Raw genomic sequence first — 17500 nt, forward strand, 5'->3', positions numbered from 1 at the left:
TGGTCTGTTTCTATCCCTGTTTTTGTCAACTGTCTTTTTAGGAAGAAACGGTGAGCTCTTATTATACACGGATCTAGACATACCCACCACTTAAAATGCAATTTGATTGGTACTCTTTTCTTTAGCCTTTGACACTATGCTCGATCCCCCCCCACCGAATCGAAACCATGTTACATGTTCTGTAAACTGAGGGGTAAGAATGAGCTTAAATTTTGCTCGTGCCGAGGTTGGCGCATGATTTATCCATCAATGATGACACAGTGGGCTCGAGGCAAGCGTCAAACTTGTCCTCGACACGATCGTAGTCGAACCAATGATTATATGTCATCGACTACAAATAGAAGGGTTTGTGCATATGGTGTGCCACCTCTACGCCCTAACCCGTCCCACCACTCGTGATGGGCGTAAGAATGTGGGATGCATGTTATGTGCATTCGTCCTTACAACCACCCTATCATCCGAGGGGATGGGAAAGGATGGCGTCTCTGTGGTGTTACACTTATGTCCAGGTTCGACTCTAATTAGATGCACGCCCAATTTTGACATCCAACACGAAGTGTCCCTTTAAGTCTAAGCATTTGCTACCTATTTTCAACGATGAGGTAAGGGTAAAGGTTAGCGGTATTTTTAGTTTTGGGTAAATGCAGAAGTTAATCTTTACTTAAAGAGCAGCATTTGGGGAACACTTTGTGACGTAAATTGTCCGTATTCCGAGACACGGGTGATGTTGAAGTTGGTGAGAAGAGCAAGGGGACACTTCATGACGCTTATTGAAATACGCGTACATCTAATTAGAGTCAAACCTGAACATATCTCATCATGTGGCCCAGGCATCGGTTCTTTTAGCACCCCCAGTGATCACCGTGATCTCGTTCGGTTCCGACATTCGCTCACTCTCACTCTCAACGACAACTAGATCAATCAAACAGTTGCATTCTCTTTTCATTACACCATTTAGCCATTAAATAACTATCTACAATAAATCACGTAGTTCATGTGGTCTTTGAAAAGCATCCATCAGGTAGGCGCTGGGGCATGTTACAAGCCATTTGAAAGGCTGATGGTTCTTAGGGAGTGTTCTCCAACGATCTTCTACTCCACTTGTACGGGTGATGTCGAAATGGCTCTATGTTCCATTTCTTCTTTGGTCGGTAAACCACTAGGCGTGGTTCAAAACCTGGGTATCGAAGATGTTACGGTGGCAGATTCAGTTTCTCTAGGGTGAGGACTAGGATCTTATGGTTCCAGGGAGCATCCAACCATTGGAAGTAGGGGTATATGCGGTTCCGACAGCTGAAATACATGCGGCCCGGGTTCTTCTCAGTTTTGCTTTGTTTCGAAGTGCAAGGTTTATCGCGTAACACAGCATCTTTGGCTACTCTGAATGCTTTTTGCCGGTGTTAATCACAAGGTGTTGGTGCCATTGTTTCTCCACCGCTTGTAAGTACTGGCAAGTACTTGCTTAATAAGTACTTGCAATGAAGGCGCATGGGTACTCAGGTCATTTCACGTAATTAAAACCATTGTCTGATGTTTGGTGCTCCGACAAACAACCGTGAAAAGGGCATGTCGATCAACCTCCGCTGACGGGTCACCGGGCGATGTGGGATGGGCGAGAGGGGTGGCAATTCCTTTAACTCCTCCATGTATTTGAGAATGGCCATAGCGTTGTTCCTCCACATGTTTGTGTGACTGTCTTGGCCGAGTGGGTTTTTGAATCGGTACCACTTGTTCTTTCTTCTCAGACATGATGAAATCTCATGAAATACAGTGAGCTAGAGCGACGCTTTTATAACCACAAAACGTTTGTCCCTCAAGGTATGATGGGCCGGTGACAATCCTTTTGATTGGCTAACGATGAGGTCATTGTTGTTTCTGATTGGTTTTTGGTGAGGTCATCTTGTATGATTGTGATTGTCTTTGCTCCGCTGTAATCTCTCGTTCACTGTTCTACTCTAGAGCAGGAAGAAGCTATCTCTTAAAGCCAGCCTATTCAAACATGCCACCAAAAAAATATGCACACACAGCACTCTTTATGCGCCATACGCGCGCGCGTCCGCGCGCTCCTTACGAAAGTATATTTTAGGGTAACGTCATGCTCCAACTTTGCCCCATTGTTTTCTAATTTATGCATCTAGGGCTGTGTTCAAACTTGCCCCTAACTTATGCACACCCTTCGCCTTCTCATCTCATGTACGTACGTGACTGGCATCTCATCGTGTTGTTACACGTGTCTCTTAGAGTTACGCTGCGTTGCATCATGCTCCTACTTGCCCCTAATTTATGCACTTCCCCTTCTTTTTTCTTTTTGATTGATAACGTCATTTGATGACTACCTGTCAACTCTGGTCTGAAGGATCCCATATAAGTACTCACGTTAATGGGCAATGCCTGCAGTGTACACCGGGTATTTCTGCTGTGCCAAATGGGTTATATCTCGTCTGTGTATTAGCTGTTGTCTTCATAACAACGGTTTTAACTGGCCGTATTTATACGAGAGAACGTCTAACACGTCCAGACGCATTAAACGTCTGGTTGTAAGTGCGACTAATGTAAATACGGGACGCATTTAACTTCGCCGGCTAGAAATCAAAAGATACCGAGATTTAATCACCAAAGAGACTGTGTGCACTTCATTGCTAAGTGCGTCCCACTTTAGCGCGTGTCGTCTTTATACTAGACGGCTTAGACGTCTGTTAAGTGCGCACTTAACTTGAGACGTTTAATTCGTCTGACGTTTAATGCGTCCACCTTATTTCCCGTATTTATGCTAGTCGTCTAAGACGTCTGAGACGTCTTGAACGTCCTCTAGTATAAATACGGCCACTGATTAAACGTTTTGTTCACGTGTTCTTCGCAATGTTTAACCAGTGAATCAACAGGTTCTGAAACGTTTTAGTATATAATGACACCTTCACGAGCCTGATTGGACGAGATTGGAACAAGTTTATCCCAAATTGTACTTTATATAGTTACAATTAAAGGTAAAAAGGCATATGTTAGAAAGAACAACTAAATCAGCAAAAATCTAGCAATAATGGCTAGACTGCAAGCAGTCTCTTTTCCTAGCATGCGACGGGAATACAAGAATACAGGAAGCGACGAAAGCTAGCGACGTGCGGCAAAGCCGGCAAAGCCATGGGCCGCGAGAAAGGCGGTCGCGAAAAATTGGCTGTCTCGCCCCATTCCCTTCTCATGTCTTTCCCTAATTTGCATAATTTTAATTTTCATGAAGGAACAGACTACTCCTTAGTAGTCTAAAAATGGTCGACAGTAGTGTTGCAATGTTTAATGCTAACGACATGCAAACTACAGTTACAAGAAGGCGTTTTGGTTAGTTTTTTTTGCAAAACTAAAACTATAAGGTTCTTCAAATTTATAAGGAAAACTATAAAGTGTCAGACGTCGTTTCGAGGCTACATCCTGTCATTTTAAAAGTCAAACATTAACGTAAAAATATCTGTGGTAAGTAGATATTTGTTTTCTGCACTTTTCGTATGGAATTTTTTTTGTCAGTGCACAATGGTTGTTCAATTACTGAATTCCTAATCAGTAAATTGTGAGCAGTATAAATAGTATGCAGAGCGTGATGTTCTTTTTTAGGTTTAGTCGACACAACAACACACTATTACTTTGTTTCATCAATTTAGTTTACGTCGCAGAAAGTGCGGCGAACGGGGTTGTATTCACGAGTTGTGTGGAAACCCGAACGAGCGAGGTACGAGAGAGTGAAGGCTTTTGAATGGCAAATTTCAATGATTTCCAATTCATCATAAAACGTTAAGGAGAAGGGAGCGGGAGGCTGGAAAAGCTAATCGAGTAGTGGAGCTGTTTTTTGATGTCTCAATTTATTACCCTACGAACTTCTTAGTTCAAAAGGAATGCATGTTTTGAAGCTCTTTTCCTTTGCTACGATGAAAATAGAGCAAAATTTTATTTTCGTCCTTGTTCACTTGAACAGCCGGCGATTATTATGTCACTTCACTATATTTCACTCCAGAAGATGAGAATTAAGAACGTTTGCGGTAATTGTTTGCGCGCAACTTTAACTGCGCAGGTAACGCGACTGTAATGTTTCATGAACTACGTCACGCATTATTTAAGATAATAGAGAGCTTAAGCACGCGAATAGAACGGCGACCGGTAGTTTTTTTTTTTTTGCAAAGAAAGTGACGTCACACGGCACAGACAACAAGTCACAAACCTCAAAGCTGGCTATTTGGCGTAAAAAACAAAAACGCGAGAAGATAAGTTCATTTTAGATGCAGTAGTAGTAATAAGAAAGTTGATTGTCCAGCATTAGCAGGGAAATCACCAAAAAGACAAATTCCTATTATTTATGAAAGAAACTCTTCTTTGTCAGTTCTACCGGCCTGCTTCATACTTCAATGCTACGCTCGAGAAAGTTTTTTTTTTTTTTTTTTTGACAAAAAGCTTTCATCGATCGATCTTATCTTGGGTTCCAGTCCTTCCCCGACAAGTCAAGCAAAAACGTGACAAACGAAATTTTCAAAGAGTTTCGCAGCATCACATCTATTTTACTTGTATAGATCATCGGTGACCCCTAGTTTTTAAAACATGAATCTCTTACTCTTCTTACAATCTACAAAATTTGATGAAATTAAAATGTAAGAAGCTATCTCGCTTTTGAATCTTTCTTTCTCCGGAAGTGGTTACAATAGGTAGAGCTTGCGAAAAAGCTCGTTGAGGATTAACTCTACTGTTTACGACATTCCCAGCGGCATGCAATAGCCCTTTTCACGGTTAGTTTTTCTCATCTGCATTACAATGTAATCTAGCATGTATGTGAGGCAATTTCGGCCTATTTTGTAGTTTTAACCCGAAATTGCCTCGCATCCACGTTAGATTACATTGTAATGCAAATGAGAAAAACTAACCGTGAAAAGGGCTAGAGACCCTTTGCATAACTGGCGCTCAAATTTGAATAACAATACTTGATACATCCTTAGCCTCACATTCATGAGAAAAATCCTTTGCCTTGAAACATAAACACGAGGCTAAGGATGCATCAAGTATTGTTATTCAAATTTGGGCGCCATTTATGCAAAGGGTCTATTGTATAAAATAAAATAAAAAACTCACTCTTATATTTCTATGCATAGAAACCCTCACGCTAACATATTATTTTTATGATTTTCGACCAATGAGCAGATGAGGCTACATCTCGTTATTGTAGTGTATGTGACGTATGTTCAGTATAAGCGCCAAGTGTACTATGGGTAGGAGCACATGGAATATTAAATGAGCAGCTCATGTTGTGGTGCGATCCGAATTAAGTCCGTTGTTTAAACGGTTAAATCCGTTTACTACAATTGGCGACGAGAATGGGATCACTTTGATGAGTGCCCTGAAAAGATTTGAGCGATAGTTATGGCGACAAGCTTTGCGGAATACCGCCATGGCGACGTTTGAAGAAAGTTTTCCAATTTTGTGCGAGGGTCTAGGAGTTACTGCAGCTGCTCGGATCGAGGCGTTATTATTGCATTGCGCAGGTATGGATGTCCGAGAAGTGTTTGAGACTCTGACCGATCCTGGTGCACCTGCTGGTAAAACCGACAACGACTATAAAGCTGTGCTTCGAACACGTGATGCATATTTTACACCACAAGTGAACATACCATACGAGTGTCACATTTTTTTAGCAGATGAAGCACGACGAACATGGAACAGTAGATCAATTTGTAATTCGGCTCAGCAATCAAGCTGTCAATTGTGAGTTGCGGGTCTACGGAGCTTCGGCTGAAACTTCTGTCAAAAGGCCAGGATTTACACAAAGTATTGCTCGATCCCTGGAACTTTCACAGGCACAAGCGAGCTGGGGCAAATTGAGGGCGACACAAATGGGAATGATAGTGTTAACGCTATCAAGGCAAGGAGTTTAAAGACTCTGCTGTGAAAGAAGATCATAAGAAGTGTTACCAATGCGGGCTCGGCGGCCATTTTGCACGTGACCAAAATTGTCCGGCAAGATCTGAGACCTTTGCAAAGTGTCATATGAAGGGACATTTTGCTTCAGTTTGCAAGACATCCAAGCGTAAAAAAGAACAGAAAAACATGACAAAGAAAAAGAGCGAACGTAGTGGAGGTAACAGTCTAAGAAGCGGGGCGGAATTTAAGGAGGATGAGTATGCCTTTATAGTAGAATTCAAGAAATCAGGCACAGAAAACGGTTCAGAGACTATTGATTTACAAGTTGGTGGTGTGGTTATTAGAACTTTACTCATTGGCTCGGGATCTTCTTATAATATTGTGGATCAGAAGACATGGAAACAGCGGAAGACTAAAGGTATAATATAAGTCAGAGAAGTCAATCCAGAACCTGTACCCTTATGGATCTTTGGAGTCATTAGACACTCTGGGAAATTTTGAGGCAGTGGTGAGTGTAGTTGGAAAGGAAATTACTGCTGAATTTATTGTCATTTGCAATAAAGGCAGGCGAACACTGGGCAGAAAGACAGGAACAGAGTTGCAGGTATTCAGATTGGGACTTCACGTCAATGCTGTAAGTACTCAAGACATTGTTGACAAATATCAAGCATGTTTTGAAGAGGTTGGCTCGTTGAATGATTATCAAGTTAAGATTCATGTGGACAGTTACATTAAGCCAGTATCACAGCTTACTTTAAAAGCGCCATTCAGTGTAAGAGAGAAAGTTGAGAAAAAGTTATTGAAAAGGTGCAAGGTCCAACACCTTGGGTCAATTGATGTAGTACCGAAACCATCTGGGGAGATTCGTTTAATTTGTGCGTAGATATGCGCAGAGCCAACGAGGCGGTCATTAGAGAAAGACACCTATCCCAACGGTGGATGAGGTTCTTCAAGATATGACCCAAAGCAACGTGTTTTCAAAATTAGACCTTAAGTGGGGTTATCATCAGCTGGAGCTGAGTGAAGAAGCTCGAGGGATAACAACCTTTACAACACACGCTGGTCTGTACCCTTATAAGAGACTGATGTTTGGTATCACATCTGCTCCTGAAAGAAACCATCATGCCATACAACAAGTTCTTCACGGTTGTGAAGGTTACATGACGTCCAAATCTTACGATCAAAGTAAACAACCTTTGGTTAAATTTCGAAGCTCAAACGTTTGCCAGTCAATCGTTAAGCAATCACACTTTAAATATCTGAAGGAAAAAAAGGCACTGATTTTTTTTTTGTCAAGAGATTAAAGAGAATTCATGGTTGACTCCTTGACACAACCATGGATTCACCTGCAAGATCACGATCTACAGTATGTGGCTTACAATGCAACTATTAATCGCTATAAAGGTTTTCAGACACGTACTGAGCCAAGGAAATCCTAGGAATTCCAAGTTGTAATCAATGCTCACTTGGAATTCCTAAGTTATGCAACTTAGCTTTAAATTCCTAAGAATTTCTGAGAATTCCTCGGAATATCTTGGAATAAGGGAGGGAAACTAGGAGTTAGAAATTTCGGACAAAACTTCTGGAACTTTCTTGAAAGGGTCCTAGAAAAGTCAAGAGGAATAGCTTTGACTGACTGAGAAATTATTGCGATCTTAATTTTATTTTGCGGAATCTCGCCTTTAGTGCTAGGCGTCAAACTGCATTTGGCTTCCACGAATCAAATTTCGTATCGATGGTATGAGCCTACTCCAGATGCTAAAAGGTGACCAGAAAACATTTTCAGAAGGAGGCAGTGTGGCCCAGTGGTTAGGACGCTTACCTTGAGATTCGGAGATCCCGGCTTCAAGTTCCACTCTGACCACTCGTTGAATTTGACCCTAGTAGTCCCTGGTTCAACTTCCCAGCTGCACTTGTAAATAGCCAACTGGTTTGCCTCCAGCAAGTTGGGATTCTTAACAGTTGTTGTTGTTCTATTCTGTCATTTCAATGTGTTTCATTGGCCCTGAAAAGCCCCTATAGGGAGCGGTCAATTAAATATGTATTGTATTATTGTATTGTATTATACTCTTCTTTGTATGGCACTTAGTGAATATTCTAAAATCTAGAGTATACATTTCAGTTTGTGTTAATTTGTTATACCTTTGAAAGGTATGTCTATTGTAAGTAGTGTATAGTTGTAAACCATCATGTGTATACTCTTTTTTTCTTTACCATTTTTAAAAGTGTGTACATTCCAAGTACATTCCAAGTAATGTAAGATTGCAAATTGGTTATGGTTTTGTAAGTAATATAGATTGTTCGTAGAGTAAAAAAAGTAATAAAGTAATAGAATACAAAAAAACCTGTATAGGTTTCAATCAAGAACAACGGCTGAAAAAACAGAGCAACTGTAGCTGGGACACAGGTTCACAGCATTTCTCCAGGTCACAAGATCCAACAGTGGGAAAAGTGCCTTGGAGAGGGAAGCAAGAAGAGGACCCTGACAATTTTCTTGTCGACTGAGTGGAAGCAGGACAAGGACAAAGAAAAGCTAGGTGGCGAAGTCGATTGGCGCATTGTCGATTCCCCTGGAAGATCTTGAAGGTCTTGAATTTGCATAATGGTGACAGGGATGCCAGGGAATCGATTTTCCTTGAAGAGTTTGTCAAGCGTTGTCGGACATAATGACCAGCCCCGTTGCCTGTTGTAAGTCGAATTCTTTAATTCGATAAAATACTTGTGTTGGTAGGCGATTTCACATCAGGTTGTTACTGCATTGCCGGTCCAAGTTCAACAGCACTGCTTGAGAAGGCACGTTAGAACTTCACGCGAAGATAAAGCTTAATACTACGATAAAGACTCCAAAGCTAGTTATGACCTTTTGCTAAAGCTATTGAAAAGTTTATAAAATATCAAAATTTAAAAATTACGAGGAGAACCCAACAAACGCTGCCATCCCTTGAGCTTACACTTACACACATGCTCTTTATTCATTTCCCTTGCAACAAAACAGCACCAAACATGCACCCGAAGGTATTTTTGATTTCAATAACCTTAATAATCGATAGTAATGAATTATCTCTAAATGACACTTTGATGATTTGAATTCTCTGTGAATGTAAATTGAGTTCTTTGTTGAGTGGATGTTCTGTAAAAAGATGAATGCAATATACTCGACCGTCAGGCTGTCAACAAAATGTTGAGAAAAAGGCTAAATCTGGCAAATTGCGAGGGCTACCACATTTTTCTATAAACTAGAGACATCGGAGAGTCTAAAATGCATGATAGAATTTGCCCCATTTCATGGTACCAAAAGGCCATTTTTAGAGATTGTTTCATGGACTATACCGATAGTATGTTAATAACAATAGATAGTTGTTTTAACCTGGGGAGGGATTTTTGTTTGTTTGTTTGTTTGTTGGAAACATTAGTGCTTGATATAAATGAGTTTGAGGTCATGCAAGGTTGGGGTAAATAGCTTCCTTTTTTGTGTAACAGATGAGAAAGATGCCGGGAGCACCGGCTATGTGGTTGCAAATGCGTTTGTAGATCAAAATGTAAATACTGCTGCATGCAAGCAGAGCTGTCGTGCTATTGATCATGTTTATGAATTTAATAGGAAAACGAGTCGGTCGGCGTATTTTACTCTTTTCCTATATTTTTTAACACATTTCTGTTTTCAAAGACTTCAGCGTAAGACTGGCCGGATCACCAATCAGTAATGCTGGACGAGTGGAGGTATTCTACGCTGGAATCTGGGGCACAATTTTTGGCTACCGTTGGAGTCTGATAAATGCTCATGTTGTCTGCCGTCAGCTTGGATATCCAGGGGCAATTTCTTCCGGACAAAGAGGCCAGTTTGGTTTCGGCAAATCCCTAGTTTGGTTTCGATACGTGAGATGTTTAGGAAACGAATCCAGTTTCCAGGAATGTCCAAAATTCGTCGCTGGTTATTTTGGATCCAGTTATTTGGCAACAGCATTATGCAAGTTACCATACCAGCAAGGTTAATTATTGTTGTTTATTTTCTGCCTTTTTTCTTCTCTCATAGCAAGAAGTAATGTTTTTGTACCGTATCTAGACAAAAGGGACAACGAACTATCAGAGAAGGCTATATCTACCAATGAGTTAGCATCTATAGTTTGAGAATATTCAGCTTCCGAATCAGCGCGTTCAATTTCGTTCAGGTCGATCAATTATCCTAGGAATATGTTATGCATATACACGAGAGTTTTCATTTGCCATGCTAAACAATTTTAGAAATCCTTTTTTTTTTTTTAATTCGTATGTGGGGCTCTGCTTCTTCATATTTTGCCCACAAAGTTAAGTCAGTTTTCATGTCAAGTTTTCGATGATACCCAAAATCGTTCCCTGTGCATTTAGAGGGAATCAATATGCAAGAACATTATGTTTATTACCAGTCGGTGTAAAATGCAGACTGCAGACCATTACATTATAACCTCAGTCTGCACTTTACCCCTGGTCTGCAGTCTGCATTTTACACTGACCGGTTTATTACTGTACCATCCACCTTTTCGAAATGTTTTTGTGAATTTTCCCCTGGTATATGATACACAATATGAAGCAATTTCAAAATTACATTTCACACGCAATTTAAGACTACTCTAAACTGATAATTGACGTTTTTTTAACCAATCAGGTACTTTTCAAAACTGCTCTAACCTGAAGTGCACAAGCAATGGAAAATGCATAAACACTCCAGCTGGTGCTGTTTGCAACTGCACTGACGGTTTTTCAGGTCTCCAGTGCGAAATACGTGAGTTGAAAAACGCGATTTTTATTGCTGTGTCCAGGGACGTTACCAGAAAATACGTAAAGGAAGGCAGAAAGGGGAGGCCAAAGAAGTCTCTTCCCCACCCCCACCACACCCCACTTTACCCAAAATGCACCTTTGATCTGTCGAAATGCTGCCTACACCATTCTAGGAATACAGTGACGTGGCCAAAATCTAAGGCTTTGGAAGACGACCTTTGAGAATTACAGAAATCTCTAATAATATAGGACAAAAAGCATCCCTGTCGACTCCTTGGCCCCTCCCCTAAATCCTCCTCCAGTGACTAGGAGAAAATGACATTGAGAGACGAGGAAAGACTTCCCGGTTCAGACCTGGGGTATGTAAATTGCGTTTCCCGAAACGTTCATGTAGGTATAAGGTATGGTCGATCACAGGAAATTCAAAAGTTTCGCTTAAATCTCCATGTCGGCATTTCCGTACAACTTTGGGATTTTCCCAATAATTCCCTGCCAGTTCTCATTCTGCGTCTCTAGTTCTTTAATTTCCCTCAGTCGTGAATATCCAAGAGAATAATTAAAATCGAGACAAATAACGGCCAGGTTATATTATTTTTCCCTGTGTGATGTCAGGAAAGGGAACTCTCTCTATAGACGCGCTCAAACCAGTGACTCACAATGTCAAACTTCACATCCGTTTGGTTAACTATCTTTCTGAAGGAAAGTGAAGGGTCCAACATCTAATTTGGGCACAGCATTATGAGCAATGGCGGTATAAGGAAAAGGTTTTCAATCAGATCCTTAAAATTCTTAATTCATGTACTTCCATTTCAGCGTCGTTTAATCCATGTCAATCTTCTTGTCAAAATGGTGGCCAGTGTTTCAGAAATGAATCCTCGTTCCTCTGTGCTTGCCCAAGAGGACTAACTGGAAAGCTCTGTGAAGAAAAAATCGTAAATGGTGAGGCTCTTTTAACTTTAACTTGTTTGTTTGATCAAGCTTCCAGTGTATCATCAAAGACTGGCTCGGCTTTAGAGTACTCATCAGTTTAATCGCACGTGACTAATTACTGGATTGTGAAACTGACTTCGTTTATATTGATATTTACTTAATTCGACATGCGGTTTGCTAAAAGTAGGCCCGCGGCCCACGGCCCGCCACGGCTCAGCGGCCCGGCGGCCCGAAGGCCCAGCGGCCCGCGGCCCACGGCCCGCCACGGCCCGGCGGCCTGGAGGCCCGGTGGCCCGGAGACCCACACAGTTTTGTTGTCCAGCGGTAAATCCACGCGCATGCACAGCTTTGCATCGGCTTTGGGCGCGCAAATGAAAGACGGTGAGTTTGAATTCGTTTACCATTTAAATAATCATTTCAATCCTTTTCGATCTTTTCTTTCGTTGCATGTTGCTGAGTGAAAAACGTTGTCATTCTCTGTTGTTTTCGTCTGTTTACAACAACAAACAGAAACAAGGATTCAAATGATTAAAATGGTAAACGAATAGGCCATTTCCAAGTTCATATCCGCCTCCTCTTCAAAGCGAGTCTAAGTGCTAAGTTTGTGTGATGCTAAGTAGTTCTACTTTACATATTAATGAAAACTCATTTTCATCGCACTTAGACTCGCCTTGAAGAGGAGGCAGACATGAACTCGGAAATGGCATATTCAAATTCACCGTCGTCCTTTTTGCACGCCCAAACCCGATGCAGATCTGTGCATGCGCGAGGATTTACCGCTGGACAAAAAAACTGTGGAAAATCAGGACTTAGCTACCGGGCCGTCGCGGGCCGTGGGCCGCGGGCTGTGGGCCTCGGGCCGCCGGGCCGCTGGGCCGTGGTGGGCCGTGGCGGGCCGCGGGCCTGCTTTTAGCAAAACCCATTCGACATGATCAATTTTGATCATCAACAAGGAATATATATGATGACACTGACATGACCCAGTTTGCGCAGGAGTTTAGAATTACTGACGATGTTTTGGCATAATAAACCAACTTTAGTGTTTCGCTTAACTCGTCGAGTGGAAGCAAGAGAAATTTACATGCGCGAAATATGGTATAGCGAGAAGTGGGTCTTCTTTCTGAAGGGCTATTCGAATCCGCTAAGGTATAGTCAGTTTTGGCCACTTTTAAATCGGTAGCAAGGAGAAAAGTAATGATTGTATCTGTCCTCTATGTTCGAAACGGGTTATGCAGTGTAAAACATTCCCGACAAAAGACAAGCCGCACGCTATACGAGTGGTACAAACAAGCTTTGGTAAGACAGAGTTAACTGAATAGAGTGTAATGTGAAGTGCTGGATTTCTATCCCATATGACCCATATGAGCGTTAGCCCTACTGATGGAAATTGGCCCACACAAGGACAGAGAAAAACTCTGACCAGGGTGGGAATTGAACCCACGACCCTCGGGCCAGATCCCCGCCGCTCCACCGACCGAGCCACAAGGCCAGACGGGAGCAGGCCATGGGAACTAAAGATGTTAATCAGAGTTTTTCTCTGTCCTTGTGTGGGCCCATTTCCATCAGTGGGGCTAACGCTCACATGGTTCATATGGGATAGAAATCCAGCACTTCACATTTATTTACACTCTATTCAGTTAACTCTGTTTAAGATATAAGTGCTACACGGCCAACGTTTGTATAAACGTAACCTTTCCTTAAGCTTTGGTAGGGTTTGGTAGTTTTCTATTGACATACTAACGAAAGGGCGCTGTGGCGGGTCACTATCAACAACAACAACAACGAAAAGGGCTTGACTTTAAACAAAGCAATAGGAGTTGCTTCATTTCCTTACAGTATCCGGATTTCGAGAGCTGTGACACCGCTCCTTACGAACATTAACTGAACTCATAAAAGCACGAAACGACAACAAACGAATGTGATGCGTGTTATACCAAAGTTGAACGCCTTCAAAAGACGATTTGAAAATGGGTTGATAGATGGTATCAGATGATCAGCTTCTTTCAGTAAAGCTTTCCCTATAAGGCGGCCAATTGATTTTGTTTGATTTCTACTGGTTTTCAGTTGTTGATCCATGCCTGAGCCGCCCATGCACAAACAAGACTTCATGTTACCACAATGGAACTCATCACTTCTGTTTAACAATTAAAGACGGAAACCTCTCGGAAATTGGAGGTGAGATAGCTGTTATTATTTTTACAATTCTCGAATATGCCGCTCAACAAATAGCACACAAAAATTTGTCTTGTGAATTGTCTGTTAATGTTTCCATATGCTAGCGTCACAGTTAGGACTTTTCCAATGGAGACGGTATGTAAAGAACGCAAATGACTATCGTGGCCTACACATTCTTTACCAGCTCTATTTCCCGTCAAAACAGACCTACAAGGCCAGTCAATACACCAAAAATATTAGAAAGGGCCCGGTAAGATCATGCTCAAGTACGAGAGATTTGCTTTGACACATTGAGAAATTATTGCACCTTTTACAGCCTGTCATTGAGTATGCCGCACCTGTTTGGACACCTCTTCCTAATCATACGGTTAACGCTATTGGATATGTGCAAAGAATAGCCCTGAATACAATTCATTCTGCTTAAGTATGGGATGCCGCGCTTAAGAATGTTGACTTGGAGTCTTTCAAAAAAAGGTTCAATTTGGTTTTTAATTTAACCAAAACCTGGGTAATGGATCGCTTAATTTTGGTCACACACATAGCACGTTTAGATTATCTAGATGTTCCTTGAGATCGTAAAAAAAATCGTAAATGGTGAGGCTCTTTTCACTTTAACTTGCTTGTTTGATATCACGGCTTGATCAAGCTTCCAGTGGCTCGGCTTTTCAGTTTAATCGCACGTTACTAAGTGCTGGATTGTGAAACTGACTTCGTTTATATTTATATTATTTTACTTAATTCGACATGACCAATTTTGATCATCAACAAGGAATATATATGGTGACACTGACATGACCCAGTTTGCGCAAGAGTTTAGAATTACTGACGGTCGTGTTTTGGCATAATAAACCAACTTTAGTGTTTCGATTAACTCGTCGAGTGGAAGCAAGAGAAATCTACTTGCGCGAAATATGGTTATAGCAAGAAGTGGGTCTTCTTTCGGAAGGGAGATTCGAATCCGCTAACGTATAGTCAGTTTTGGCCACTTTTCAATCGGTACCAAGGAGAAAAGTAATGATTGTATCTGTCCTCTATGTTCGAAACGGGTTATGCAGTATAAAACATTCCCGACAAAAGACAACGCTATACGAGTGGTACGAACAAGCTTTGGTAAGTTTTGGTAGTTTTCTATTGACATACTAACGAAAGGGCGCTGTGGCGGGTCACTATCAACAACAACAACGAAAAGGGCTTGACTTTAAACAAAGCAATAGGAGTTGCTTCATTTCCTTATAGTATCCGGATTTCGAGAGCTGTGACACCGCTCCTTACGAACATTAACTGAACTCATAAAAGCACGAAACGACAACAAACGAATGTGATGCGTGTTATACCAAAGTTGAACGCCTTCAAAAGACGATTTGAAAATGGGTTGATAGATGGTATCAGATGATCAGCTTCTTTCAGTAAAGCTTTCCCTATAAGGCGGCCAATTGATTTTGTTTGATTTCTACTGGTTTTCAGTTGTTGATCCATGCCTGAGCCGCCCATGCACAAACAAGACTTCATGTTACCACAATGGAACTCATCACTTCTGTTTAACAATTAAAGATGGAAACCTCTCGGAAATTGGAGGTGAGATAGCTGTTATTATTCTTACAATTCTCGAATATGCCGCTCAACAAATAGCACACAAAAATTTGTCTTGTGAATTGTCTATTAATGTTTCCATATGCTAGCGTTATGGTATGTAAAGAACGCAAATTACTATCGTGGCCTACACATTTTTTACCAACTCTATTTCCCGTCAAAACAGACCGACAAGGCCAGTCAATACACAAAAAATATTAGAAAGGGCCCTGTAAGATCATGCTCAAGTACGACTGAGAGATTCGCTTTGACACATTGAGAAATTATTACACCTTTCACAGCCTGTCATTGAGTTTGCCGCACCTGTTTGGACACCTCTTCCCAATCATACGGTTAACGCTATTGGATATGTGCAAAGAATAGCCTTGAGTACAATTCATTCTGCTTAAGTATGGAATGCCACGCTTAAGAATGCTGCCTTGGAGTCCTTCTTCCAATTTAGAACTGACAGTTAGTTAAACCTTTACTAATAGCCACTTTCGTATCAGTCTCAGTCTTTTTCTACGAAGGCCGTTGCTTTTCTTTCTGACTAACAGTCTTTAAATTCCATTTTATGCTTCCTTCTCATCAACACGGCCACCACCCTACAATGCAGTAAGGTCCTTGCCTCATTTACGAAAATCTTATCACAATGGCCATTTGAAATGCAATTGATCTACTAACTACACCTTAGTCGCTTAATGCTTTGTTAATGTTTTTTTCCTGACCACTTAGGTTTGACTGTGTTATTTGTTATGCTAAAATAAGCTCACTACAAAAGTTCAACCTAAATCATGTCAACTCTGGAGTTTCGTGCAGTTGGCTTGTTTTACGTGCCCAGGAGAGTTTCTTAACTTCGCACAAAAAAAAAAAAAGAAAAAAAGGAAAGGCCTTGCATGTCGTTTTGTTTTTTTAATATTTTTATCCTGAACATTTTACTTTGGGCTTGAATTTGTTACGTAAGGATGTTTTCAAATGAACATTTTTGAGATTACAAAAAATCTACCCTTAAATTTTTCACATACTTATTGAATTTGTAACAGTTGGGTAATGGATCACTTAATTTATGTGACACATATAGCACATTTACATCACCCAGATGTTCCTTGAGATCTGGATAAGCTCTACAAGATCTTTCGTGGCTGTGCAAAAAGCTTAATTAAGCAGGTTTGCAGAATTTGATGTTCGCATTGAAGACCTTATAGGTGGCCAGTGGGTGGATATTTACCTCGCTGCGAATTGTTTTAGTATATACTAAAACAATGAGATAATATAGCCCAAAGAGATAATTTTAATTCAATTACTCCTGCAATGTTTTCGGGCGCAAATCCCGCGCGAGTGAAGTGAGTAGCAAAGGATATTCGGAGTTTTAGTAGCCAATCAGAGCGCCACTTGAACGCTGACATATGCTAAAATTAACGTAGTTGCAACTAAATTGCCTTATCATTATTATTGTTATTATTATTATTATTATTATTATTATTATTATTATTATTACTATTATCATCATCATTATCATTATCATTATCATTATTATCATTTTCTCAATTCTGTAGTACAAAAGCTGCAAGAGACAAAAAGCAACAAATCAAATCTTTTAAAATGCGAGACTATTCAAAAATTTCCGTTGACTACTTTGCGAAAGATCTCTTAGAAGTTGCTTGGGATAGGATGATTGCAAGTGGAGCTTACTGTGCGGATAGGTTGTTTTCCACGTTTTACAACAAGTATAATAAAACTAATAATTAAAGGCCAGCAAGTTTACTCGCAACTATATTACGCTAACTAATTAGAAACACAGTTTACATGAAAATTCGCTATTTACAAAATATGTATGAAGGTAACATAAGGTTGTAAGATTAGAGACCAAAAAGAAAATTGCAGTCCAAATAAAAATTTAAAAAAAAATTAAATAAATAAAACCAAAGGACATATGATTAAGCAACTTCTCCAACTTTTTTAATTATCACAGGGATTGGAATATAGTCATCTTTTCCCAAAATATTTGGTAGCGATGTTCGAAGAACCCTTTTAAGTGTTTTCTTTGGCAAATCCCTCATATGGCATGGTATCTCATTCCATAGCTTAACCCCAAGTCGAGAGACAGAACGCTTTTGCATTTCCAGTGTGGAGTTTTGGACATAAAGGTTCCCGGAAGTGGATGATCGTGTATTATACGAGT

General features: G+C 40.6%; 2 protein-coding genes across 2 annotated transcripts in view; one reads left to right on the forward strand and one right to left on the reverse strand.

Annotated features, from left to right (window-relative positions):
• The window catches only part of LOC138042932 (scavenger receptor cysteine-rich type 1 protein M160-like), a 355331-nt gene that overhangs the window by 174242 nt on the left and 163589 nt on the right, over positions 1 to 17500 (reverse strand). The window lies entirely within an intron of this gene.
• Positions 1 to 17500, forward strand: part of LOC138042930 (scavenger receptor cysteine-rich type 1 protein M130-like) — a 108902-nt gene that overhangs the window by 85880 nt on the left and 5522 nt on the right. Inside the window, exons 8-12 of the mRNA XM_068888991.1 lie at positions 9557 to 9877; positions 10532 to 10648; positions 11458 to 11583; positions 13639 to 13749; positions 15214 to 15324. Coding sequence (XP_068745092.1) covers positions 9557 to 9877; positions 10532 to 10648; positions 11458 to 11583; positions 13639 to 13749; positions 15214 to 15324 — 786 coding nt within the window. The remainder of the gene's footprint in view (positions 1 to 9556; positions 9878 to 10531; positions 10649 to 11457; positions 11584 to 13638; positions 13750 to 15213; positions 15325 to 17500) is intronic.

This window comes from Montipora capricornis, chromosome 3, assembly GCF_036669925.1.
Source record: "Montipora capricornis isolate CH-2021 chromosome 3, ASM3666992v2, whole genome shotgun sequence".
In the NCBI taxonomy this organism is placed as follows: domain Eukaryota; kingdom Metazoa; phylum Cnidaria; class Anthozoa; order Scleractinia; family Acroporidae; genus Montipora; species Montipora capricornis.